This window comes from Manis javanica, chromosome 14, assembly GCF_040802235.1.
Source record: "Manis javanica isolate MJ-LG chromosome 14, MJ_LKY, whole genome shotgun sequence".
Classification (NCBI taxonomy): domain Eukaryota; kingdom Metazoa; phylum Chordata; class Mammalia; order Pholidota; family Manidae; genus Manis; species Manis javanica.
In genome coordinates this window covers 85,634,129-85,659,276 of record NC_133169.1, presented here as the reverse complement: position 1 = coordinate 85,659,276, position 25,148 = coordinate 85,634,129, and the positions used below count along the sequence as shown (strand labels likewise).

General features: G+C 41.2%; 2 protein-coding genes and 1 non-coding gene across 3 annotated transcripts in view; 2 read left to right on the top strand and 1 right to left on the bottom strand.

The window, feature by feature from the left end:
- Positions 1–9,408, bottom strand: part of LOC118972005 (uncharacterized) — an 83,528-nt gene extending 74,120 nt beyond the window's left edge. Inside the window, exon 1 of the mRNA XM_073221750.1 lies at positions 8,868–9,408. Within this exon, the coding sequence (XP_073077851.1) occupies positions 8,868–9,408 (541 nt within the window). The remainder of the gene's footprint in view (positions 1–8,867) is intronic.
- On the top strand, positions 9,328–24,524 carry HSPA9 (heat shock protein family A (Hsp70) member 9). Its single transcript, XM_017662076.3, has 17 exons — positions 9,328–9,498; positions 10,875–10,933; positions 11,162–11,249; positions 12,072–12,253; positions 13,034–13,158; positions 13,728–13,801; positions 13,885–13,991; positions 14,459–14,621; positions 15,096–15,188; positions 18,160–18,369; positions 19,450–19,677; positions 20,564–20,668; positions 21,272–21,389; positions 21,816–21,910; positions 22,226–22,318; positions 22,504–22,644; positions 22,937–24,524. Exons 1-17 carry the CDS (start codon positions 9,418–9,420, stop codon positions 23,012–23,014), a joined length of 2,040 nt encoding a protein of 679 aa, XP_017517565.2. The 5' UTR covers positions 9,328–9,417; the 3' UTR covers positions 23,015–24,524.
- LOC118972084 (small nucleolar RNA SNORD63) lies at positions 18,728–18,798 on the top strand. Its single transcript, XR_005060893.1, has one exon. It is a non-coding gene; the product is annotated as a small nucleolar RNA SNORD63 (small nucleolar RNA).
- Positions 24,525–25,148: the final 624 nt, after the last annotated feature.

Here is a 25,148-nt window from a genome sequence, read left to right as displayed (position 1 = left end):
GGCATTTCACAGCTTCCAGCTTTCTGTCCCGAGGGTCACTTCTCTTTGGGCTCCACTCCTTCCTCATCTTCGGCTCAGAAGACACAGACCATGTGGAAGGAAGGTTACGCTTGTCTACTATCCCTGTAACTTCATGTAAAATATGGCACAAGAAGAAAATACCCCCAAAACTTCCGAGTTTCTTCCTAATAATGTACCTCTAGATTTATTGAGACATCTGAATCTCATTTTCTGCACATTAAAGATCTGGGCTGAAATGTACAGTTATGTATTTTGTGATGTATTTCTGATAGAATTCAGGGATCAAGGAAAAAAAGATAGTATTATTGATAGATTCTTTGTGGGTAAAGGAAGGGTCTTAGAAAACTGACTTCAACTAAAAAAGAAAGATAATTTAGTTTTACTCTTCAAATAAAAAAACTGCATTTGATTTTGAAAAATAATCACCGAGACTCACATTTCTGTATATAACAACCACCTTGAAATCAGTCTCCCTCAGAGGACAGCATGATTCTAGGCTGCCTCAGCATGAATGATTCATGACATTCATGAACTTGGCAACTACATCAGTTTTTCTAAACCTGGCACCCAACACCACCTGCATATTAAGTGAAGATTTATGATTTATAAAACTCACCTCATTATGCAGAGGTGCATGACTTGTCTTATATGTGCAGTCTATAACTCCCAAGATAGATATCAAGGCATCTATGTCACAGAATTTATGGCTCCTTCCTGGTAAAGCTGAAGTTTTGGAGAAAAACTAAAGAATTAACCAGCCCTTTGGAGAAAAATAGCTTTAGCTAACCATTATAACCCCAAATGATGAACCGGCTATAGCCTACCACTGTATCTTACAGGATCAAAGAGGCTAACTGTGAAAGTCACTTTAATCACAGCATTGAACTATATCTATGTTTTGGGCACACTGCAGTAATAGACAATAATAGACTCTTTGGAAATACCAAGCCCTCTGCCAGTTTAATTTTTTACTCAGTTTGGTATCTGAGACCTCTTGCTGAGATTTCCCATCAAGCAGCCAGCCAGACCCCCAGACATGGACTTCAGAGACGGGAATTCGGTATCTTGGTGTGCCCAATGGCTTCCGGTGTGCACCCTCAAAGTGAAGAAAAGCAAATGCTGGTTAGGTTCTGAAATGCAGCTTGTTTTCAGAGATATTTTAGAAATGCAGCAAATCTCTCTCTATACCCTGCAAAGCAGAAGCACAGAGGATTCAGTGGAATGAACATGAATCTCAAAAAAGAATACGAGTAAATAGACAGCCATTAAAAATGACAAGTATATGGGACCAGGTTGACAAGCAGATATCTTTAGACAAGATAATGCTAAGCATAAAAAATAACACAAAAATGGTAGGCACACATGCTGACTGGAAAAAGGCAAAGTGACAAAAAAAAAATGGTGTTTTCAGCCAAGGGATTTTCAAGAGTATAAAGCATAGCAAAAAACACAAAAGTTCAAAATAATTTATTTTCAAATATCCCTATCAATCAATCAAGAAATAGACACATATACATGACGACTACTGCCCTGATCTGAACAGCGTTCCTCCTTTGAGAGCACAGAACACCAGCATTCGAATACCCGAGGCGACAGAAGCAAACTGGGAAGATAAAGAGTCTTTCGAGTAGGGGTAGGAAAATCACTTGGAAAAAAGAAATATGAGGAACCCACTTCCCACTCTAATCATGAATTATTGTCACTTGATTTTTAAAATGCACCTAGGATTTGTCCAGTTCTGACCGTGGGCTCTGATAATGCCTTCTGCCTGCTTGTCCCAGTGTGGTTGCTCTAACTCAGGGAGACGTGCTTCCCTCACAAAACGGGGCCTTAGGCATAAAGCAGGATCAAAGGACCACAAATAAGTATCAGGGAAAAGGAAGCCTCTTTGGCCACTGGGAGCACGTCTAAGAGCAGAGTAGAAAGAAGAAGTGCATTTGGGTTTCGGCACTCAGTTACTCCTTTTCACTAAGCTACCTTTACACACTTGGCCGCTCACACTGCTGCTCTCTGGGGCTCTTGGTGCTGGCGTCTTGTTGGCTGCTTTCAATCCTGCGGCGACCTCCCAGCTCAGGCCAGGGAGGTGTGCTACAAACGGAGCGAGAGAAAAGTAGGCAAGCACTATGCATACACACACACAAACACATATATCCTGGCACAACAGCCCAGGGCGACAGTCCTCCTCCTGAGAAGCCATGCAAAGCTGTGGTGAGCACACACTGGGTGGCATCACCCACAGCCTCTGTGGAGCTGCCTTTGCACTTTGCCAGGCTTAGAAACACTTCATGCTTCTGTGGTGGAAGACGGGTGTTCATGAGACCATGGCACCATCGTGCTCACAGATTCCCCCTCCCTGCTGAAGAAGGGGTCACAGGGCTCTTCCAGGTAAACCAATTTGCTTCACATCATGTCACATACACACAGTCACCACCCTCACTCACAACCACTAGTCAAATAAAACAGGGAATTGGCACCTAAACCAAAGGCCTGTGAGCTGACCCAGTGACCCTTGAGACAGCTTGGCACTTTTCTGTGCTTTTACTCTGCCCAGTAAAGGCACTCCATATGGATGGTATAGTTCAAGCCACACAGAAAGGTAGCAGGGTGGTGCAAGTAGCTCCCAGCATACACCGGGATATGGGAAGGAAATAGTCAAATGTCTTTATATTTGTTCTTTTCTTTTCCATTTTTACTTTCTATGTTTGCATATGTTTAATAATAGTACTCTATACATATATGTAGTTTATAAATAAATATATACATAATGGAGGAGTGTGCTCAAATATTTTTCCAATAGGGATGTGTAATAAGAAAGTTTGGAGAGCAGAAGACACATGCTGGTGGGGGTATTTCTAAGTAGTGGCACTTAATCTCCACCCCAGCCCCATCAGAGTCCCCTGTGGAACTTGTTAAAAATGCAGATTCCTTGACCCACCTCAGGCCTAGAGGATCTGGATCTTTAGTAGGAGTGGGATGCTTAAAGAGCTTCCCAGTCTGATGCCCACTGAAGTTGGAGAACTGCTGTAACAGAAGAATTAGAGAAGCAGATATAATGCAGCTGAGCTATGGAAAGGGCAGAGTCAGTGCAGACAGGAACGTGAGAAGCCCATTTCTGAGGGGAAGACCAGTAACTGGCTGCAGCAGCCTGGTCCTGCTGGGGCCTGCTGAAGGAGGAGGAGCCACCTTCCATGCTCTTCCAGAACTCTGGCTCAGTGGCACAATGCCTGTACTTCCCCAACTGGCCTTCAGTTGAATCCTTATCACCTAAGGAAACCTGAGCACTTCCGGTCCTGATGATTGGGGAACAAGGGTGAGGAGCCTTAGAAACCAACAGCCCCTCACATAGAAAGAGCATGTTTTCATTGGGCATGCTCAATCCAGGCACAATGAAAAGACAGCTGACATAATTTCACTAATCATGTCCTTTAAGGAGTGACAATGAAATAGGAGACAGTCCACGATCCAGATTTGTCTGTAGACATTTGAAAAAGGTTCTATACTGACTGAACATGTAATCCAAAATCATGTGGGTGATTTCTAAAAAGCATACCAAGAAAAAAGGAGGCTGCAGAGCAGAAGCTAATACTGTCTGTGTGACTTGGGGCAACTCACGTATTCTCTCTGTTCCTCATCTATTAAAAGTTAGACTTTAAATGGTATCTAAGATCTTTTCTGTGTTTCTAGAACCCAAGTTTAGACTCAACTCCTAGTTCATGGTTCCTTTCAGTATCCCATGCCGATCAAAATACATTAAAATTCTGGCCCTTTAAACTAAAAAATTCAGAGGATGTTTCTACATCCCTAAGAATAAAACGTTAAATGGATCTTTATGAAGAGCAAATTTCTGCTTTTGTCAGCCCTACCCCTTCCCCAAATAGCACTTTATACAGAGGTCCTTGACCTATCCAATAACCAACTGTGTTACAGACCTGAATGAAAATCCAGAGCAAGGTTAATTGATTTTTAACTCTGTGCAGTGAGAGACTGCATTATCACTGGAATGTAAATGTCCTATCTAATAAAAGTGACATCTTATTTTGATTTATTGCTGCCTTACTTTTCTTTCAGGGTCATCCTCTATGTTTCTTTTCTATTGGAAAGGGGGCTGGTTAGTGGGTTACCAGGCATTAGCATAAAATGAAACCTGCTAATTGTCACCACCCCTGGGGATAGAGACATTGCCTGACATAATACTTCCTACACTTCACTGGTGCAAGCTCTGTTGAATCAGTTTTGAGTGGCGTGACACTGTGTAATATATTCCAGTATAGTGTAGCTAATGCTAAAACAGAAAAGTAGGAACTGTCTCCTGAAATCTGCTGCAGGTACATGAAAATATTCCAAGGAGAACAAAAGTGACAAATCCCTACAGTATGCCACATTTTTATTTCATGAAGATGGAAGATGCCTCGGCATGATATTCATCTTCGGGGAGACTGAATAAAATGTCATCTGAGTCACCAGTTTAAAGAGATTTTGCTTTAAAAATATAAATTTGATCCTATGAGTTATATTACAGATTGAACTTTCTTTATAGTTGTCCTAGAACCTACATTTAAAAAAATGTTTAAGTATTTCCAACTTTATTCTGCAGCCTAAAATAACTGCTGTTAACAATGGATAAGGCCAGTATTATAAAACTCATCTTCTGTACATATGGAGATAAAAGATCAGACCCAGTTTGGTTATAAGGCAGCAGAGCCTACTGATTAGCATAGGTTCTGGAGTCAGATTGCCTGGCTTCAAATTCTCGCTTTACCATTCAATGACCCGTATCTTAACCATTCTAAGCCTCTGTTTCCACATCTGTAAAATGAGAATAATAATGTATTTACTGGAAACCATTGTTGTGAACATTCGATTAGATAATGTATATAATGCATGTAGGGAAGTATATGGCACTTAAGTAACATTTTTTGGGGGGGTATCATTAATACACAATTACACGAGCAACATTGTGGTTACTAGATTCCCTCCATTATCAAGTCCCCACCACATACCCCATTACAGCCACTGTCCATCAGCGTAGTAAGATGCTATAGAATCACTACTTGTCTTCTCTGTGCTTTACTGCCTTCCCCGTGACCCCCTGCTACATTATGTGTGCTAATCGTAATGCCCCTTATTCCCCTTCTCCCTCCCTTCCCACCCCCCTACCCCCAGTCCCTTTCCCTTTGACAACTGTCCATTCCTGGGTTCTGTGAGTCTGCTGCTGTTTTGTTCCTTCAGTTTTTGCTTTGTTCTTATACTCCACAGATGAGTGAAATCATTTGGTACTTGTCTTTCTCTGCCTGGCTTATTTCACTGAGCATAATACCCTCTAGCTCCATCCATGTTGTTGCAAATGGTAGGATTTGTTTTCTTCTTGTGGCTGAATAATACTCCATTGTGTATATGTACCACATCTTCTTTATCCATTCATCTACTGATGGACACTTAGGTTGCTTCCATTTCTTGGCTATTGTAAATAGTGCTGCAATAAACATAGGGGTGCATATGTCTTTTTCAAACTGGGCTGCTGTATTCTTAGGGTAAATTCCTAGGAGTGGAATTCCTGGGTCAAATAGTATTGCTATTTTTAGTTTTTTTGAGGAACCTCCATACTGCATTCCACAATGGTTGAACCAGTTTACATTCCCACCAGCAGTGTAGGAGGGCTCCCCTTTCTCCGCATTCTCACCAGCATTTGTTGTTCCTAGTCTTTTCAATGCTGGCCATCCTAACTGGTGTGAGGTGATATCTCATTGTGGTTTTAATTTGCATTTCCCTGATAATTAGCAACGTGGAGCATCTTTTCATGTCCCTGTTGGCCATCTGAATTCCTTCTTTGGAGAATTGTCTGTTCATATCCCCCACCCATTTTTTAACAGGGTTATTTGCTTTTTGGGTGTTGAAGCGTGTGAGTTCTTTCTATATTTTGGATGTTAACCCCTTGTCAGATATGTCATTTACAAATATATTCTCCCATACTGTAGGATGCCTTTTTGTTCTGCTGATAGTGTCCTTTGCTGTACAGAAGCTTTTTAGCTTGATGTAGTCCCATATGTTCATTTTTTATTTTGTTTCCCTTGCCTGAGGAGATGTGTTCGGGAAAAAGTTGCTTGTGTTTATATTCATTAAGTAACATTTCTAACAACAGCTACTTGTTAGAACTATTAGTGATTACTATCTAATGACAATTCCTATTAATGGCTGGGAGTTAAATACTTAAAAACAAACTGCTGCCTTCAAGTATACTAAAATAACAATCATGCCAGCTATAATTTAAAAGATAGCATGCACAGGTAATGGACAGCTGCCTGTTTTGTCTGGAAAACATTTACCCACATGCAAATTACATACCAAATCCTTTCCAGTGTGACACGAAATGAAAAGTACTGTGGTGTATGGTGAAGAATTATACCACCTGGCTGTGAATCTAACCATCAACTCTTATTCATTTGCACCCAATTTATTTTTACACTCAGGCTTGTTTCTTCAAGCCTTCAGGCTGTTGGCCATGCTAAATTGCAAAGCAGTCCAGAAGCCAGTCCTTCACGGTGGCAAACAGAATTCAGCCCTCTTCTCAGGCTCCGGCTTTCGCTATCCAGAGCCGCCATGTCCCCCTTGTGGCCATCAGGAATATTTGCCAAGCTCTGCGGGGAATCACCAGCAACGTCCATCATACTGGTACCTACAGAATCATGGTCTCAGACACTTTTGTCTGAGATTAGATAGTTAACACTTTTGATGAACACTTTGTGGACTTTAATTGTATGCAACAAGAACCAAAAAAAAGCTCTTAAGAGAGGCAACTGAAGAGGGAAGTGATGAGAATAGTTAACTCTGATTGTTCCACTTGCCCTCCTCCCAGTCACACACAACATAAGGATGTAAAATTTTCCATTTCTATATTGCTTCAATGTTTAATATTGTCATTTTTCTCTATTTTTTTTGCATCAGTATATTGTTTTAGGATATAAATCTCTACAAACAGATTATAACTATGATGGAACATCTATCTCTGAGGGAATTTGAAAAACATCAATGAAAGTGTTAGTTACATAGACTAGTGAGGATGACAACAGCTCATACTTAGAGTGGGGGGGTTGTTTCTTTTTTTACAATCTGTATAATCTATAATTAATGTTATATTTGACTTATTTTCTTACTCCCACTTCCATTCCTCACAATGTAAACTCTCCATTTATCTTTTTTCTCTCCCAAACTGCCTCCAATGTTTCCTTCACAACTGCAAAGTGATCACTCAAAGGTGGACTACCTTTTAATAGGACTTTAAGATTTTAAGGACAAACTGCATCTTGACAATCAAGCTCAATCTTACTCTCTCAGTGAATTCAGATTTCATTTTCACTTTTATTGTATTCCCACTAAAACAGTGACATACGGTAGGCATTCCAGTACACACTTCCTGACTCAAATGAATTTTCTTAAATCTCTTAAACTGGTCACAGCACAAAGGCCACCGACATCGTTACTGAACCCACGGCCTCTGTCCCTATGAAAGGGCAAGCTCCCAGATTCTATTTCAGCCAATTGGGACTCGGATCCTACCTCAGCCAATCAGGACCTGGATCCTATTTCACCCAATCGGAGCTTGGTCTCTCTCCTCTCCATTCAGCAAAGAGCTCACCCACCACCCTTAGACCCTGCCAATTGACCAGAGCCGCGACCTATCACCCCACCAACTACCCCTAGATCCAGCCAATCAGCCAGAGCCACGACCTATCACCCCACCAACTGCCCTAAAACCCCATAAAACCTTTGTGGTGTTGAAACTCGCTCTGTCTCTGGCATCTTGCCACTGCGTTGGTGTAGATGAGAGATTGAGAGGTTGAGCTCGAGCTAACTCGAATAAAGGCTCTTTGCTTTGTATCGGTGTTGGCTCCTTGGTGGTCTTCTGGGATTTGCGACTTTAGGCACAACACCTAACAAGCAGTTTAAGGTTCGAGATGTGCCTCAGTGAGGCCCCAGCCCAGAGGGCGGGAAAGAGCCTGAGCTCGGATATTGTTTTTTGGGGGTTTTTTTGTTTTCTTATTTTGGTATCATTAATCTACAATTAACATGAGCAACATTATGTTTACTAGACTCCCCCATCAAGTCCTCCCCACATAATCCATTACAGTCACTGCACATCAGCATAGTAAGATGCTATAGAATCACTACTTGTCTTTGTCTGTGCTGTACAGCCCTCCTCATGCCCCCCACACCCTACATTGTGTCTGCTAATAGTAATGCCCCTTTTTATTCCCCTTCTCCCTCCCTTCCCACCCACCCTCCCCAGTCCCTTTCCCTTTGGTAACTGTTAGTCCATTCTTGGGTTCTGTGAGTCTGCTGCTGTTTTGTTCCTTCAGTTTTTTTCTTTGTTCTTACACTCCACATGAGTGAAATCATTTGGTACTTGTCTTTTTCCGCCTGGCTTATCCCTCTATCTCCATCCATGTTGTTGCAAATGGATGTTTTCTTCTTATGGCTGAATAATACTCCATTGTGTATATGTACCACATTTTCTTTATCGGACATTATTTTTTGCATGATAATTCACGCAACCCAAAGCGGTGTGAACGAAAGACTGCTTTACTAGTTCGAAACTAGAGATCCCTGTGGTAAAACGGCATCAATTTACCCAGCTGCATTTAATTTACTGCAATAGCAACAGGTACCCAAAAACGAACAAAGGACAAAGTGGAGCAACAAAGGTTCTGAGTCCGAGGTGTACACTAAACAAAAGCACAGAATAAAATGGCGTCTCCCCACACCAAGAAGCGGGAACCGTGAAAGCGACAACCGGAGCAGAGTATGTACGCGCCTGGGCTCGCCTAGTGAGACACGCGGGCCAAACTCACGTGAGTCGGGGCATCCAATGAGTACTGTAGTTAGACTCCAGCCCCGTTTTCGCCACACCCTGCGCACATGCGCTCCAGGCGCTTGAGAGAGAGGACAACTGCGCGGGCGCAACAGGTCCCTCCCCTCACGCAACTGACGCAAGGAGCCTGCAATCGGTTCGCAATATATCCCCTGCGACCTTGAGTCTTTCCTGTCTCCGAGGACCGGGTCTGTCCAAGGCACTGCCTTTATACCCCTCATAGCCCCAAAGCCTCTCACTGAGCCCAGACGTGCTGCAGCCAGAAAGGAAGGACACGCTTTTTCCAAGCACCATGCTTTGGAATGTAATAGCCGTATGCCCTGACTCCGGGAGCGGAAATTAAGTAGTCTTGGATCAGGCAGCGCGGGCAGTGCTTCAGCGGATGAGCGGGCCTCCAGGCTGCCGCGACCAGCCCCGCCCCCCACCCCACGTGGTTGGAGGTTTCCAGAAGGGCTACCATCAATCCGCTGCGCATCTCCCGCTTGTAGAAACGCTTGTTTGCTGCCTTTTACTTCCACCATCTAACCGCCATGATAAGCGCCAGCCGAGCCGTCGTAACCCGTCTTGTCGGTTCCGCAGCCTCCCGGGGCCCCACGACCGCTCGCCCCCAGGTAAGGAACTGCCGGGCCTTCCCCGAGGGGCTCACGGCCTTGGGCCTCAGTGCTCCAGGCTGCGCCCTTCGGGCTCAGAGTCCTTCGGGGTCAGAATCCTTAGTTAGAGATCGGTAGGGAAGGAAGGTAACAGGCTTCCAGAAATGACCTCTGCCGTTTCAACGCCTAATTCAGGGTTTTTCCTCCGTGTCTGGGGCCCTGCTGAGTCACACCTCGCGAGCTTAAGAACCTTATTTCACGAGGTAGAGGATAGTAGTCCTCCTAGTGCGTTTTGTGGCTGATTGGACAGGTTTGGCCTTGGGGGCGAGGGGTGCAATTCTAGTTGGGAGGGTACCGCTATTCTAGTTGTTAATTTTCACCTACGAGTGGAAGGACCAGCGTCCTTCCTCTCTCTACAGGGTGCTGAGATCCCGATGTGATGAAACTAAGGAAGAAAAGCATCTTAGTAAATAAATAAGCTCCCTTCTCTTGCTTAGGAACATTTGTCTAGTTAGTCCCCCAGAATGTTTGGTGTAAGATTGTCCTCCTCTCTTATTTTACAAAAAATAAGCAGATCAGGGAAAAATACTGGAGTAATTGCAACCATTATCGTGTGAGACCTAAAACAGGCATCTTTGGAGAACAGATTGTGTGTGCGCCCAACGTGGGGTTAAAGGGAGGGTTGGAAGTGGCTTGAGGTTAGGTCTTTGATCCTGGTTGGAGCCCACTCCTGAAATTTTTTCTGAACTTTGACTCCACCACAAGATCAGTAATTATATAGCCTAAAGCATCTTTGGGGCAAAGTCAGGGAAAATGGCTCTGGATAACTTAAAATTTGTACCTCCAATACACACATATTGTGAGGCGTAGGTGTGCACGGCTTCTGACAATGAAATTGGGAGGTATCTTGAATAGTATCTTATAATACGGTGATTCTAAAACAGGGGCAGTTTTGCCCGCGTCCCCACTGCCCCACGTTTGGCAATGTCGGCAGATAATTTGGGGAATCTTGAAACTGGCTTCTAGTGGTAGAAGCCTAGGATGCTACTACATATTCTACAATGGACAGAACAGACCCCCTTCCCCCGTAGATATTTGGTTCAGAATTAAATAGAGCCATGGCTGAGAAATACAATTCAAGGTAATTTTATGTCTACTTCGTTTTATTTGACATGTTTGGAAAATTCATACTTCGCTGTTTCAGTACCAGTATGCCCATTGATGCATAGTACTTACCGACCGTTTCAGTATATATTATACTGTATGTATGATGACCACTCCGTTTAACAGAATGAAAGCCTCAAACTTGCATGTGTTCTTCTGAAGAATAATCGGAACAAGCCCACGTTTTAATATATGAATTGATGGCAGGTGCAATTTTTCTTTTTTTATTTTAGGATGGCTGGAATGGCTTTAGTCATGAGGCTTTTAGAATTGTTTCACGGCGAGACTATGCGTAAGTTAACTTTATTTCCTTTCAAAGATAGTATTAAACCCCAGAGCAGTGGTCTCTATAAATCTATGATTATTCTCAGAAAAAAGTGTGACATATATAAATTTATAAATCATGTAACATACTGCTATTCCCATGATAGAAAATATTTTTTTTATGCATTCCTGCAAATGTTATGCAGACTACTATTAAGATAACAATGCCCAATGCATTGTTTTAAATGTCTTACAGATCAGAAGCAATCAAGGGAGCAGTTGTTGGTATTGATTTGGGTACCACCAACTCCTGTGTGGCAGTTATGGAAGGTAAACAAGCAAAGGTAAGCATGATTGGAAGCCCTGGATCATTAGTGGTAGGTAGCGCCCAATCCAGAATTCCACGTTCTTTGGCTTAGATATAAGACATTTTGTAAGCTGCCTTCAAATTCTTAAGAATCTTGTGAGGTGAACCTTTGTACTTTATTGCATGGTGCTGATAATGGAATGGATTGAACTTAATTAACCATTAGGAACCGTTAGGATGACTTGCACAGTTGATTACTTCTGAAATAAGTAGTCATTTTTGTAAGACAGTTGCACAAAGGTAGGATGTGAAGTAGCCTCCTAGAAGTAAGTATAGCTCCACATGTGGGCTGCATCTTAAATAAAACTTGTTCTTAGGAGCTTCCTGCTATAGTACAGGCTGTTCTTCCTGAAGCCTCCTTTATGAAACCTTTATTCCCACTGAGTTCTTAAGATTTAGAGCAGCTGGGATTCTTGAATTACTTAACAATTTTTATTAGTAAGTCTCAAACTTGTACCCAACACAAAAGAATTCAGAAGTACATGTAATTCTTCATATGAAAGGAAAGATTACCTTGTCCCAGTATTGAGTATGAAGGATTTGATTTGTATTTATCCCATTTTTTTCTGTGGTTTCAAAGTTAAAAACTAAAGATAATTTAAATGTCTACAATAGTGAGGGCTTAACTATATCAGCATTTACTGAACAGAAAAGCATGCCCATTAATTCGTACTGTTCTTGAGCATTTATTTTGTGATTATTTTGTGATACAGATATATATCTGTATGGTGTCTTAAATGATAGTTACAAAGACACTGGTGGTTACTGGAACCTCATTTTCTGTCTTTGGAAATTTTAGGTGCTGGAAAACGCTGAAGGTGCCAGAACTACCCCTTCCGTTGTGGCCTTCACAGCAGATGGTGAGCGACTTGTTGGTATGCCAGCCAAACGACAGGCTGTCACCAACCCGAACAACACATTCTATGCCACCAAGCGTCTCATTGGCCGGCGATATGATGACCCTGAAGTACAGAAGGACATGTGAGTAATAGCAAAACTGTAGATATTTGTAAAAGCCACACAGAAGAATCTTGTCAGCAGGATCCCTGGAGCACCTTACCTTAGTAATTTTGTGTTGTTCCCAACATCAAGCCCTGTCCCTGCCAAAAGAGTATCTCCTTCAGAAAAATTCACTTTGGCTTTCACAGATTAGCTCGTTGTTATGTATTGACATAATGATATAAAGATTTGGCTACTCTTATACCATATGAATTGCTGTTAAACTCATAAGGCAAATAATGGCATGGGTTCCATCATGTGCTAATTGGATATATTTCCTGTTTGTCCATGTCATTAGCATGAATCAGTACTTTTATTCCTTTTTATGGCTAAATATATTCCATTTTGTGAATATATACTAAATTTTGTTAGTTAATGGGCATTGACATTGCATTTTTTGGCATATTATGACTTGCTGCCATGAACGTGCATAGGTTTTTGTGTGGACATAACGTTTTCATTTCTCTTGTGTAGATAGATACCTAGTAATGGAATTACTTGGTTATATGCTAATTTGGTAATCATTTTTCCAAAGCAGCTGCATAATCTTTTGTTCAGTTGGAAGTAAAGAATGTTTAGGTTTCATCAGAATGTTTTTGTGTGTTAATGATTGTTTTCTCAAAGTTTTCATTAAATAAATAACAGGTGGTTATTTGTTGGCCAGGGATCTCTTGGGATGCATGATGGACATTCCAGTGTGGGATAACCTTGTGGTAGGTTGCACTGGCATGTTTTCTCAAATACAATTTTTGTGTCTTTCAGTAAAAATGTTCCGTTTAAAATTGTCCGTGCCTCTAATGGTGATGCCTGGGTTGAAGCTCATGGAAAACTCTATTCTCCAAGTCAGATTGGAGCGTTTGTGTTGATGAAAATGAAAGAGACTGCAGGTGAGCAGGTTCAGTTCACATCTGGGAAAGTTTGTGAAGAGCTGGGTGATACATCTGAGATTGCTTAGCTTCCATACCCCAGCGCTCCTCGGATGAGTGTCATGGCTCTTATATAGAAAACATAGGAATGGCAGAACTTTGTTATTCTTCATACGTTACCTGCAGATTGAATTTATTTTCCAGCTTTTCCTAATGGTGACTTGTGGTGGTGGTCTATTGGGGGAATAGTGTTCTATCTTAAAGCCAAAAGACTACACATTAATCTTTGGACTCTGTTAGGTAAAACTTAAAACTTGCCATTTGAAGAGATGAGTGGCTGTTAACAATTATAAAAGTAGGTCACTGAACTGGTGAATCTTCCTCACTAAAATGTTAAAGGTGAGATCTTGGGTTTTCAGTCAGTGTCTTTGTTTTCCTACAAGGTCTCTACATGTTAGGTCACATGCTGAAAAATTGGTGTGTTGTTATGGCTCCAAGAAGATAACACGGGTTATTAGGCAACATTAGTGATTCTGTTACCTATTTTTCTGATAGAATCTCATGAATGTTATTCTTCAATTCTTTTCCAGAAAATTATTTGGGGCATACAGCAAAAAATGCTGTGATCACAGTCCCAGCTTATTTCAATGACTCTCAGAGACAGGTGAGTTCAATTGGTATTCTTACTTGGCAGGTTAGTGGGACTTAGGACACAGGGTGTGGAAAATGCTTTTTTTCTTTCTTCAGGCCACTAAGGATGCTGGCCAGATATCTGGACTAAATGTGCTTCGGGTGATTAATGAACCCACAGCTGCTGCTCTGGCCTATGGCCTAGACAAATCAGAAGACAAGATGTAAGTTTGTGTAGTAAACTCCACCTAGATGTGTGAGACTTCCGTTCATGGAGCCGTGAGACTTACGCTGAATTACCATCTTGATTTCTCGTTGATCAAGTCTTGTACTTAGACTAAAAATGTGCTATGTGGTCTGTTTTTCATAAGTTTACTTTTTTTTTTTTTTTTTTTAAGTACAGGGCTATGGTCATTTTTTTCCCCTTGGTATTATGCATATTGGCAAGTATCCATAAAAGTAGTTGAGTACTATCAATTTTGCTTCTAAGAATTGGATTTATTTCAAGTAGATGTGTTTTTTCCATGTAGCTGTTACAGCCCACATGTTTACACACATGTTATTTAGGCAGTTGTCAAATTTTACAATTATTAACACTGGGAGATAATAGCCAAGTTTATGCTCGTTTGGTTATTGAAATTCATACCCTTGTGATACATTTTGTTCCTTAAGGTTGCCTTTTTCTTTACAGCATTGCTGTATATGATTTAGGTGGTGGAACTTTTGATATTTCTGTCCTGGAAATTCAGAAAGGAGTATTTGAGGTGAAGTCCACCAATGGAGACACTTTCTTAGGTGGTGAAGACTTTGACCAGGCCTTGTTACAACACATTGTGAAGGAGTTCAAAAGAGAGGTTGGTTACCAGTGTGGTTAATACGTAGACATTGAAATAGTGAGAATTGATTGTTCAAACGGCTGTTTGCTTTGTTTACAGTTTTTTTGCCCTTAATAGAGCATTGAATAGAGCACTGAAATAATTACGTTTCAGTTTCTTGGGTGGGCTGAACTCTTCTGGTATTTGTGCCGTTGGTTGGGAATAAGCAGATTAGAAGTATATGGCTGGCACTCTGTACGGCAGGGAAAAAGAATTTTGGTAACTCCTTTTTTGAGTTGGAAAGAACTGAGACTGTTCGTTTGATCCCTTTGACTCTAGGCACAGATAGCTTTTTCAGTATAGGTTTTCTTTTCCCTATAGATCTTCAAGGGCAATAAGTAATTCATGCTTGTTGATAAAGGCTTTGCTTTATTTTGTGTTATTGACTCATTGTTGCAATTTAAATAGTATTCGTTACCTCACTAAGACTGGTATTGCATTTTTACCTTGTAGACAGGGGTTGATCTGACCAAAGACAACATGGCCCTGCAGAGGGTTCGGGAAGCTGCTGAGAAGGCCAAGTGTGAACTCTCCTCATCTGTGCAGGTGAAGTGGGGACAAAAATCCCAGCAGTCTTGATGGGTTTTTTCTAGTCTAAGTTTATTTGAATAGCATGTTCTGATTGGCTTGATGTCTATGTAAACTTTTTTACAGTTTTCACGCTGGTGGGAAAAGCTTTTCCATGAGTAAAGAAACAGTTTTTTTTTTTGTTTTTTTTTTCCTTTGGAAACACAAGCTGTAATTTGTTAACTACCCAGATCAGAGGTTACATCCACTGGAACTACATAATGATTATATCAAAGCCTGAATGGCACTGGATACACGGATATGCCTTACAGATAGTTTTAAAATCCAGACTAGCAGATGCAAAATTAGGATTCCTAGCCTGAGAATGCTAGGAGACCCTCAAAACTGCTGTTTTCACTTAACTCCAGACACCATTTTGTGAGTCTCTTATTTAATTGTTTGAATCACCAATCTAGAAAGTGAGATATGAAACGCAGCTACAGGCTGGGGGTATTTACATCTGTGTAAGTTTCCCTCTGGGCATCAGATTTGTTCAGCATCTGTTTAAAATCTGTGTTGCTCTGGTTCTGAGAGGTGAAGCTTCTCTTTCCCTTAACCGCGAAGGACAGAATTGTAGAAGGCATGTTAGGGCCAGGTCAGAGACTTGAAAGATGGAAGGTAGGAGATCTGTTTCCTGTTCATTGGATAATAGCAGGAAAGCAGAGCCTATGATTGCTTTGTTTGATCACCCACACTGGGAAAGGAATAGGTAATTAATTCTTCAGTCAAACCTGGGTTTTTGTTTGTTTGTCACATTGTACAGTCGTCATGATGTTGCCTTGCCCCTGCTATCAAACAGAGCGGCAGACTTGCAGCATGAGATTAAAATGGGGGCTGAAATACATGACACTGCCAGAGGATAGCTTATAACCCCTCCCAGGAGTTTGATACGAGTGGTTTTGGAGGGAGGTTGGTTGGTTTTAGTGTGGCTATCTCCTATTGATAGGCATTTAGATTGTTTTCCAGTAATTTGCTTTTATAACAAGGTGTGTCAAGCAGCCTCTTACATTAATGTTTTTGTGTGTGCATGGTTGCAGATTTGTGGGATAAATTCCCAGAAGTATAAACCCACATAAAGTTGGCAGGGTGGTTTGAGAAGGTAGACATTAATAAATGTCAAACCAGAAGTAATGTAATGTGGAGGTTAACAGTGGCTCTGCAGGCAGACTGTTGGGTTGAAGTCCTGTTTCATCCCTTACTGGCTGTGTGACCTTGGATAAGATTTTATCTATAAAATGAGAATGATAGTGCTATTTTCCTTTTTTTGTGTCTTTCCATAAAAATGTTAACTGAAAGTTGTAATAATACAACTACTAAGTTGTATTAATACACATAACATGCTTAGGAGAATGTGTCAAAATAGTAAGCTATTGATGTAAAAAGGGAGAGAGAGATTTAGAATGATAATAGAGGAACCTGGAGGTGTTGGACAAAGATAACTTGATCAGGAAAAGATAGAGTCAAATAAGAGGTTCTGGGCGAAGACCTGAGAAAGGGCCAATGTGGCTGAAGTGCAGCCGGGCAGGTGCAGCATGCAACATGAGGCTGCAGGCTTCACAGGTTGGGGATTCGGTGCTTATCCTGAAATAGAGTATAAACCACTGAAAACTTTTAAGTTCGGTTCAGTAATACGGTCAGATTTGAGTTTATGAGAAGCACTCCAGCTGAAGTGGACTGGAGGTTTGTTTTTGGTGGGTAGGGGGCCTGTGTCATAGGCCAGCCTGAGTGGATGCGTGAAATGGTTGAGAGGCTACTGCTGTGGCAGAGCTGATGGTGAGAGAGGAGCGGACTTGGACTGGAACGTGGTAGTGAGAGGCTTGAATTTGAGTGAGGGGAGGGATAAGACTGTAATGCATTGTTCAGAGGACTGAGAAAGGCCTGATGTTTTCCAGATTGTCATTAACTTATAGCGTATAGAACTATACTAGTTCAGTAGCCACTTGTAGGTCTTTAAAATTAAGTAAAAATTAAAAATTCTGTTTTTCATTGGACTAGCCATATTTCAAGAGCTTAGCTTAGGTGGCTAAAGGACCGCTGAATTGAAAAGCACAGGTAATGGAGTGTTTCCAGTATCGTAGGAAGTTCTGTTGGATTGCAGTGGATGGCAGTAATTCTATTTATCAATTAATATTTTGCTAAGAAAGAAGGGAATATCAACTTTGTTCTTTAAAGCAATACCTAATATCACTTCCTGCAGAAGGTGTGTTAAGTTTAGTAATAAGCATTTAAATGTCCAGAGTTCTTTACCTAAAGAAAGGGGTTGAGGATTTGCTCCCCTCAGTCTTTATTTCCTGCTGGCTTGCTTGGATGTGAAGTTAGCAGGAAGGCATAAGGTAATTCTGTCCCTGAGAATCCACACCTGGGACACCTGTTTCAGGGTGTTTAGTAATTAATTTTGTTGGTCTAAATATTCTTAATTCATGCCTTATTAGGATCTGGGGTTTATTAAATACTGGATATCACACAGTGTGACTATAGCAATGTTAGCTGCTCTCCATGGATGTGATAGCAGTAAAGTCAGTCCTTGTAGTTCTTTTCAGTATTTCTGTTGTAGCTTTCTTCCCATCTCCCTGAAACTTAGAAAGCCCTTGCTTAGTGACAGATAATTTGGTTCAGAGCGTTCCTTTAACATTTTTTTTTTCTGTGCATGGAATTTTCTTAAACTTCATGAAAGAAAACAAGTGTGGTTCTTAATGTAATGCTAATGGCAAGATATTTCCTATTTGTGTCCTGTAAGGGGATTTTTTTTCCTGCTGCTCTGTTCATTACAACAGATTCTAGTGTTTATCTCTGGGAAAATCATAGATCGAATCTTAGTCACTGTCTTCCATGGCTTTTCACTTAAAGTAGGTCTAACCTGACCCTTTGGCTTTCAAAGTCTTCCTGTCTTAAAGTCTTACTTTGAAATACTAAAGAAACCACTACTATTGGTCTCCCCACTTCTTTGCAGACTGACATCAACTTGCCGTATCTTACAATGGATGCTTCTGGACCCAAGCATTTGAATATGAAGTTGACCCGTGCTCAGTTTGAGGGGATTGTCACTGATCTAATCAGGAGGACTATTGCCCCGTGCCAAAAAGCCATGCAGGATGCGGAAGTCAGCAAGAGTGACATAGGAGAGGTGATTCTCGTTGGTGGCATGACTAGGATGCCCAAGGTACGGACACATGGAATGCTTGGCATGGAAAACAGGGAGAGCCCGACATATTTTCTTGAGACAAAGGGTTTATGTTGTGTGGGGACATGAATATGTGTTCTTTCTGCTCTGGTGACCTGAACGGGGGAAGTGAATTTGTGCCCTCACTAAAGTATTCCTTTCAATTTCTTTTTTAAAGTGAAGATTATAAGGGAAAGGATTATGTCTCTTGGGTGGTAGCAAGGAGGATTGTGAACTTCACTCTTGCAGAATTTTCAGAAATGAAAATTTGAGGTCAGCAGTACCTTAAAACCTTGATTCAGATGTGTCTTTGCAGCATAGCTTTTGGGGTTTCTAACTGCATCTCCAACAAAGATGGGTGCAGTGATGCATTTTATTCATCAACACATCATTCTGAAAAGGTGTGTGGAAAACTAATGACTGAGCACAGAACCTGTTGAAGATGCAGTTTTTACTTGATAGCTTGAATGGAACTATCTTGGGTTGTTTATTTTGTCTGAAATGATCCTGGATCTTGATGTTTTCTTAATTTTTCCTTTGGAGTATGTGAGCTTAGGAAAATATGCACAGAATAAACCTGGAGGAAAAAACAGAAGCTTTAGACCAGGAGGGTGTCTTAATATTGACAAATTATCCCAGAGGCTAGTCAAATAGCACTTTTTCCTAGCACTAACAAAATAGGCAGGAGGGAAGAACATGCCCCACTTAGCACTGGTATCGAATCATTGCATTATCATTGCTTCATTTAAGTTGGTTTTCAGTTAGTATGTAGAAGAGGACTTCCACTGTACCGTTTCTAAGTCCCTTTGCCTTGCACCCTATGTTTGTGATTTAATGTGTTGTATGGGAAACGAGATAACGAGACTTAGGCAAATTCTTCCCAAATTTAAAAAGGCTGTGAATGAGATACTTGTGAGTAAAGTAGCTGAGTGTTACCTACTCAACAATGAAATAGTAATTTGAGTAAACGTTCTTGGATCTGAAGCAGCCTGTCCTGAGATTTGCTGGGACACACATGTGCCCACTCCCCTTTTTGAGCAGTTGCCCTGAGTAGTGAGTGACAGGTTCTTTTCTCTGCAGGTTCAGCAGACCGTGCAGGATCTCTTTGGCCGTGCCCCAAGTAAAGCTGTCAATCCCGATGAGGCTGTGGCCATCGGGGCTGCCATTCAGGGAGGTGTGTTGGCTGGTGATGTCACAGATGTGCTGCTCCTGGATGTCACTCCCCTGTCTCTGGGTATTGAGACTCTGGGAGGTGTCTTTACCAAACTTATTAACAGAAACACTACTATTCCAACCAAGAAGAGCCAGGTAAGAGCTACCTTTCCCTGCATTGTCGCAGATATACTAGCTCTTTTTGGGGGGATGCAATTACAGGCGTTTCTGTGAGCTTTTCCCAGAAAACCTCCTTTTTGTTTTGCAGTCCATACTACTTGAATGTGGGCGGTAATAATCTTGTCTTTCGTGCTCTTCTTTTTTGTTCCTGGAAAAGTTCTCTCTACCTGTCATCTCATGGTGGTGATTGTAGGGAAGGCACTGATAGTCTGTCCTTCATAGGATAAAAATGACTTGCCAAAAGGAGCCTTGTCATCTGGGACTGAATTCCCTGAACTCTTCTGTTACCAAAGACAGTTAGAAGAATGGGCTGGCCGAGATTAGGGGAGTATGCTTGTCTTACGGATGGATGGTGGGGTTCCTCAGATACCAAGCAGGGCTTTTGGGACAGTAGCTTGGTTTTAGATGAAGAATTATTTCCTGGCCCTACCAGTTTTGATGTTTTCCGGAAAAACTGGCTATTGCCATATATGTTCTGTGGTGTATTGCTAGCACATCATTCTGAAGAAGATGGTGATTTCCTATGACCAAGTACAAAAACACATGTCCTGTATTTGACCCATTTCCCCAGATGAGCATGTTTCAACATCTCATTTTTTAGCTCCTTCTCCCAAGGCCTTCTGTGCTAATGTTGCATCTTTGTACAGTGCATTTGCTTAGCTGAAGCACTGTCTATTGTATGCCCTTTTGCTGTGCTAATCCTACTCTTGTTTCCTGCAAAGACATAAGCCTTTGTTCTGAACACAGTGCACATTACGACTCTTGCAATGTTGGGATGTGAATGTCTTTATTTGGCTTAACACTTTGTGTAAGGGGAGTAGCTTAATCAGACTGCCAGCCCGGGAAATTTCCTTCTCCCTAGGTGTTTTCTACAGCTGCTGATGGTCAGACTCAAGTGGAGATAAAAGTGTGTCAGGGTGAGAGAGAGATGGCTGGAGACAACAAACTTCTTGGACAGTTCACCTTGGTGGGTATCAGGGATCCTGAATATTGTGCTCCTCTTTTCATTTCACTGTAGACTACTCTAACCCTAATAGTATTACACTAAAATATTAAACACATAGGCATAAAATCTGTGTTATCTTATAACTTAGGGCAAACACAGGCTGGACACCCATGCCATGACTTCAGTTTTTATCTCAAAGCCTTGCTTGTTCCTTGTGCCTTAGGAACTTCAACAAGAAGTTTGCAAATGTAAGAGCCAGGGAAGTATTCATTAACAGTGCTAATCAAGAGAAAGTCCTGATAGTTAGCTTAAAAGACATATTACTGGCTTTGAGTCAGCATCGCTTGTTGGTTCTTAGTGAGTTGAACAATAATAGGTCTGCTATCATTCATTGTGTTCCCAGGTGCATTCAGCCATTACGGTTACTTGTTCTAGTCAAGCTTGACTGGTACGAACCCCGTTTATTTCAGGTAGTAGTGAATATGAACTTGTACATTTAATTGAGTGAAGGTGTCACTCCTCCCAGGAACCAAGTGACTCATTTCCCAGAAGACCATGTAGGTTTGGAGGTAGAACACTGGAATTCTTGGAGAGAGGAGCTTACTCAGTATTTATTTATTTTAGATTGGAATTCCCCCAGCCCCTCGTGGAGTCCCTCAGATTGAAGTTACATTTGACATTGATGCCAATGGGATTGTACATGTTTCTGCCAAAGATAAGGGTACTGGACGTGAGCAGCAGAGTAAGTGCTCTTTATATATCAGACTATAAAAGTGAGATGAGAGAATTTGGAGGCCTTTTCTTTTGGAAGCTAGACCTTCTAGGTTGTGCATGTCTTTTCTCCTCCAGCATCAGGGCGAGGATGAGTCCTTATTGTCCCGTTTCTCCTCAGTTGCCAGATTTATATTAACAGGTGTGATATTTATTCCTAAGAGTGAGCAAGCACTGAGCCTGTGAATTTTTGAAACTCTGGTAAGCAGGCAGAGTAATTAGTCTTGGTATATTTCCACACCCTTGTTTTCTTTTTGCTTAGTATAGACAATAGGGTATTCCTCTTCTAATTCACATCAAGACTGGCTCTTCTCAACAGGACTATTCTTTTTCTTAATAGAGGATGAGGCATATAATTTTACCTGGGAAGTAATGAGATGCCTTCTTTTCACTATAGTTGTTATCCAGTCATCTGGTGGATTGAGCAAAGATGATATTGAAAATATGGTTAAAAATGCAGAGAAGTATGCTGAAGAAGACCGGCGAAAGAAGGTGATTACTCGCTGCTTCTCATCTGGGTGGTAAAAGAGTTCGGACATGGGTCATTGATCTCTCTTGGCCCTCATTCTTTCTCCTCCCTCTTTGTTCGTATGTCTGGAATGCCTTATTTTCAGTCTCCCCTATCAAAATTCTCATGTTATAGCCAAAATCTCTACGTCCCAGACTACCTCAGACCACAGGGATTTCCCCTTCTTGACTGTTTTTTCTCTGTAACTGTATGGAGCAGTTAGTTGTCTTGCTCAGTGAGAATATTGGACCAACTGGTTAATTAGGAAATCTTCATACGAAATTTCTCATTTCTCTTAGGAACGAGTTGAAGCAGTTAATATGGCTGAAGGAATCATTCATGACACAGAAACCAAGATGGAAGAATTCAAGGACCAGTTGCCTGTTGATGAGGTGAGCCCTCTATTACAACAGCTCAAGAAGTTGGGAGGCATTGTCACCAATGTCCATGAAACTGAAGTTCATTTTTTCTGTGTGGATCTCAATAGGAATTTAGTTTTGGAAAAATGTTTCTATCACTGCTAGGTGTACTTGAGTTTAAAAAAGAAAACAAAAAGGGTTTGATTTTTGTTTTGAAGTGCAACAAGCTAAAAGAAGAGATTTCCAAAATGAGGGAGCTCCTGGCTCGAAAAGATAGTGAAACAGGAGAGAACATAAGGCAAGCAGCCTCTTCCCTTCAGCAAGCATCACTGAAGCTCTTCGAAATGGCCTACAAAAAGGTACAGGGGCTGGAGGGTGTTTGCTTAATGAGTATTTTGATCTTGATAAAACTGCTCTTGATTACTGTCATTTTTGCCTCTCTGTATATTTAGAATTAGGAGTATTAGAATTGGAAATATCCCTCCTGCCTCCTTGACTCTACTTTGGGAGGGAGGATGAAGTCAAAGGGAAGGAATAAGGAAACACATAGTATACAAGTGGGGAAGGGGGGTGCAATAGGCAAGATAGAGCTCCTTCATGTTTTAGTTCATCCAAGAACAAACTGTCAGCTCTCAAATGTTTTCCTAACAGATGGCATCTGAGCGAGAAGGCTCTGGAAGTTCTGGCACTGGGGAACAAAAGGAAGATCAAAAGGAAGAGAAACAGTAATAGCAATAAACTTTGGAGCTGAAAGGACAACATACTATGATGCTTGGGAGTAAAGGGATTTCCTGAGCAGAAATGAGCAAACTTCAGACTTTTACTGTGTTTTTGCAGTATTCTATACATAATTACCTTAGTATATAAAATAGTGACTGTTAGCTAATGATCATTTACTGAGTAATAATTCCAACAGTACAAAGTTCACAGTGTTCTGTCCCTAGCCTGTCTTTATTTTTCAGCTGCATGTAAAAGGGGAGAAGATGATTTATTGATCGTTTGAAAGATTTGACATTGTTTTGTGCTGAAGTAGCCATATTTTCAAGGCGTGAAACCATCTCACACAACAGTGAAGGTAGTCAGCCATAAACCTGGAATGAGACCAGACAAAGAGATCGTCATAATTGGCTGAGTACTGCTGTATCAGCCTGGTGTGTACGTGGGATTCTTCTACTGAGGCCTGGCAAGTCAGGCCAGCTGTGCCACATGGGGAGGTAGGGCAGAGGGAGCCAGATCAGTGGAAAACTAAGCTAGCTGTGTTAGGTACCACTTTAAAAGGAAGGTAATAAGGCTCCCTAACTTCTCCCAAAGGCATACTTTCCTAGCTGCTTTCTGGCCTGTGTCTCGTACCTGTATCCTTAATGATTGTTCTTTTTGATCCACTCTGGATTTTTTTAAAAAATAAATATGAAAAGCATTTTGATCTCTTGTTTGTGAGGGATGAGGCTCTGGGACTTAGTTTTAGAAATAAAACATGAATTATACTTCTCAGTTCCCTGATCTAGAATCACTCAAGTGAAAATGAGGATTTTTTTAACACTGGCTAAAAGTGTAAATTCAAGATTTGGAAGGCTAATATAATGAAATAAGCTTGATCGACAAGAAAAAGCCTGGTTCTGAGCTTTTTTTCTTACACCCCATCTTCTACTTGGAATATTAAGACAGTCTAGATTTCTATCTAGCATGAGAACCAGGGGTACTATATTAAGGTTGGTTTCAGCTCTAAGAAGCAAAACTTCAACCAGAATTGGCTTACAAAACATGTCTAATAAATCTTAAGATACAATTTTTTTCAGTGGCTCAGTAATACCAGGAACTGATACTTTTCATATTCCTACTTTCATCCTTAGCAAGATGCCCTGTGATGTATGGTGACATCTTTAAAACCTCTTTCTAGTATTAAATGTTGAGTTATTTTCCAGAAGTCTCCCAATAGACTTCCCTCATGTTTGATGGATTACAATCAGATGCTACGCCTGAAGGAGTCTGTTAATCAAGAACATGGGCCTAGACCCCCATCAGACATAATGGGGTCTCCTTTTATAATATTTTGTGAAGATACCTATAAATGAAATTCTTATGTACTTAAATACAACGTCAAATGGAAAAGAGATTATTTACATAGTAATTCTATTCCTAGAAAACTAAAGTGTTCATTAATACCTGTGTATACACTTGTTAAAATTTAATGTGAAAATAAATTCTAGGTTCAAGTCTTAAGCCACATGAACATTTGAAATCTTGTGGGATGTGTAATGATTTTCTGTGAAAGATGGGTTTATGGTGCGCTGGAAGATACTTAGCCTCTCCAGCTGGCTGGCCCTTGCCCACTAGATGCCTCTGCTGCCTCCTGGCCACTGTGATAATTAAGCCCCTTAAAGTTAATTCCGAAGTACTCCACACAAGTACTGGCTTATATTCATCTTTGATCTTGAACCCCAGGGATCAGGGAGAGTAGCCAAGTGTTCCAGAATAAAATGGATTCTTTCAGGAAAAGACTGCTTAGGCGGGTGCCCAGAGCTACTGCCTCGGGCTGCCTACTGTGTAGTAAGCACATAGTAGTATTCCAGTTACATATTGGTAAAACATTAGTGCAAACAGTCTTGAAAGGCAAAACAAAATGGTCAGTCTCCCTTTTATGACAAGTGCTTCATAGGTCCCAAAAGGAACTGATTTCCCTTCCTAAGTGGTTGTTCCAGTTAGTAAATGTGCTTATGGTTACCCAAATCAAGCCTGGAATCAGATCTTAGCAACGGTCACAGTACATCCAGAATCATCACGTCCATTGTTTCTACTTGGTGTACGTCACTAATTCTAAATAGTCTTCCCCAGGTAAAATGACAGACACCCTTGTTACTTTGGT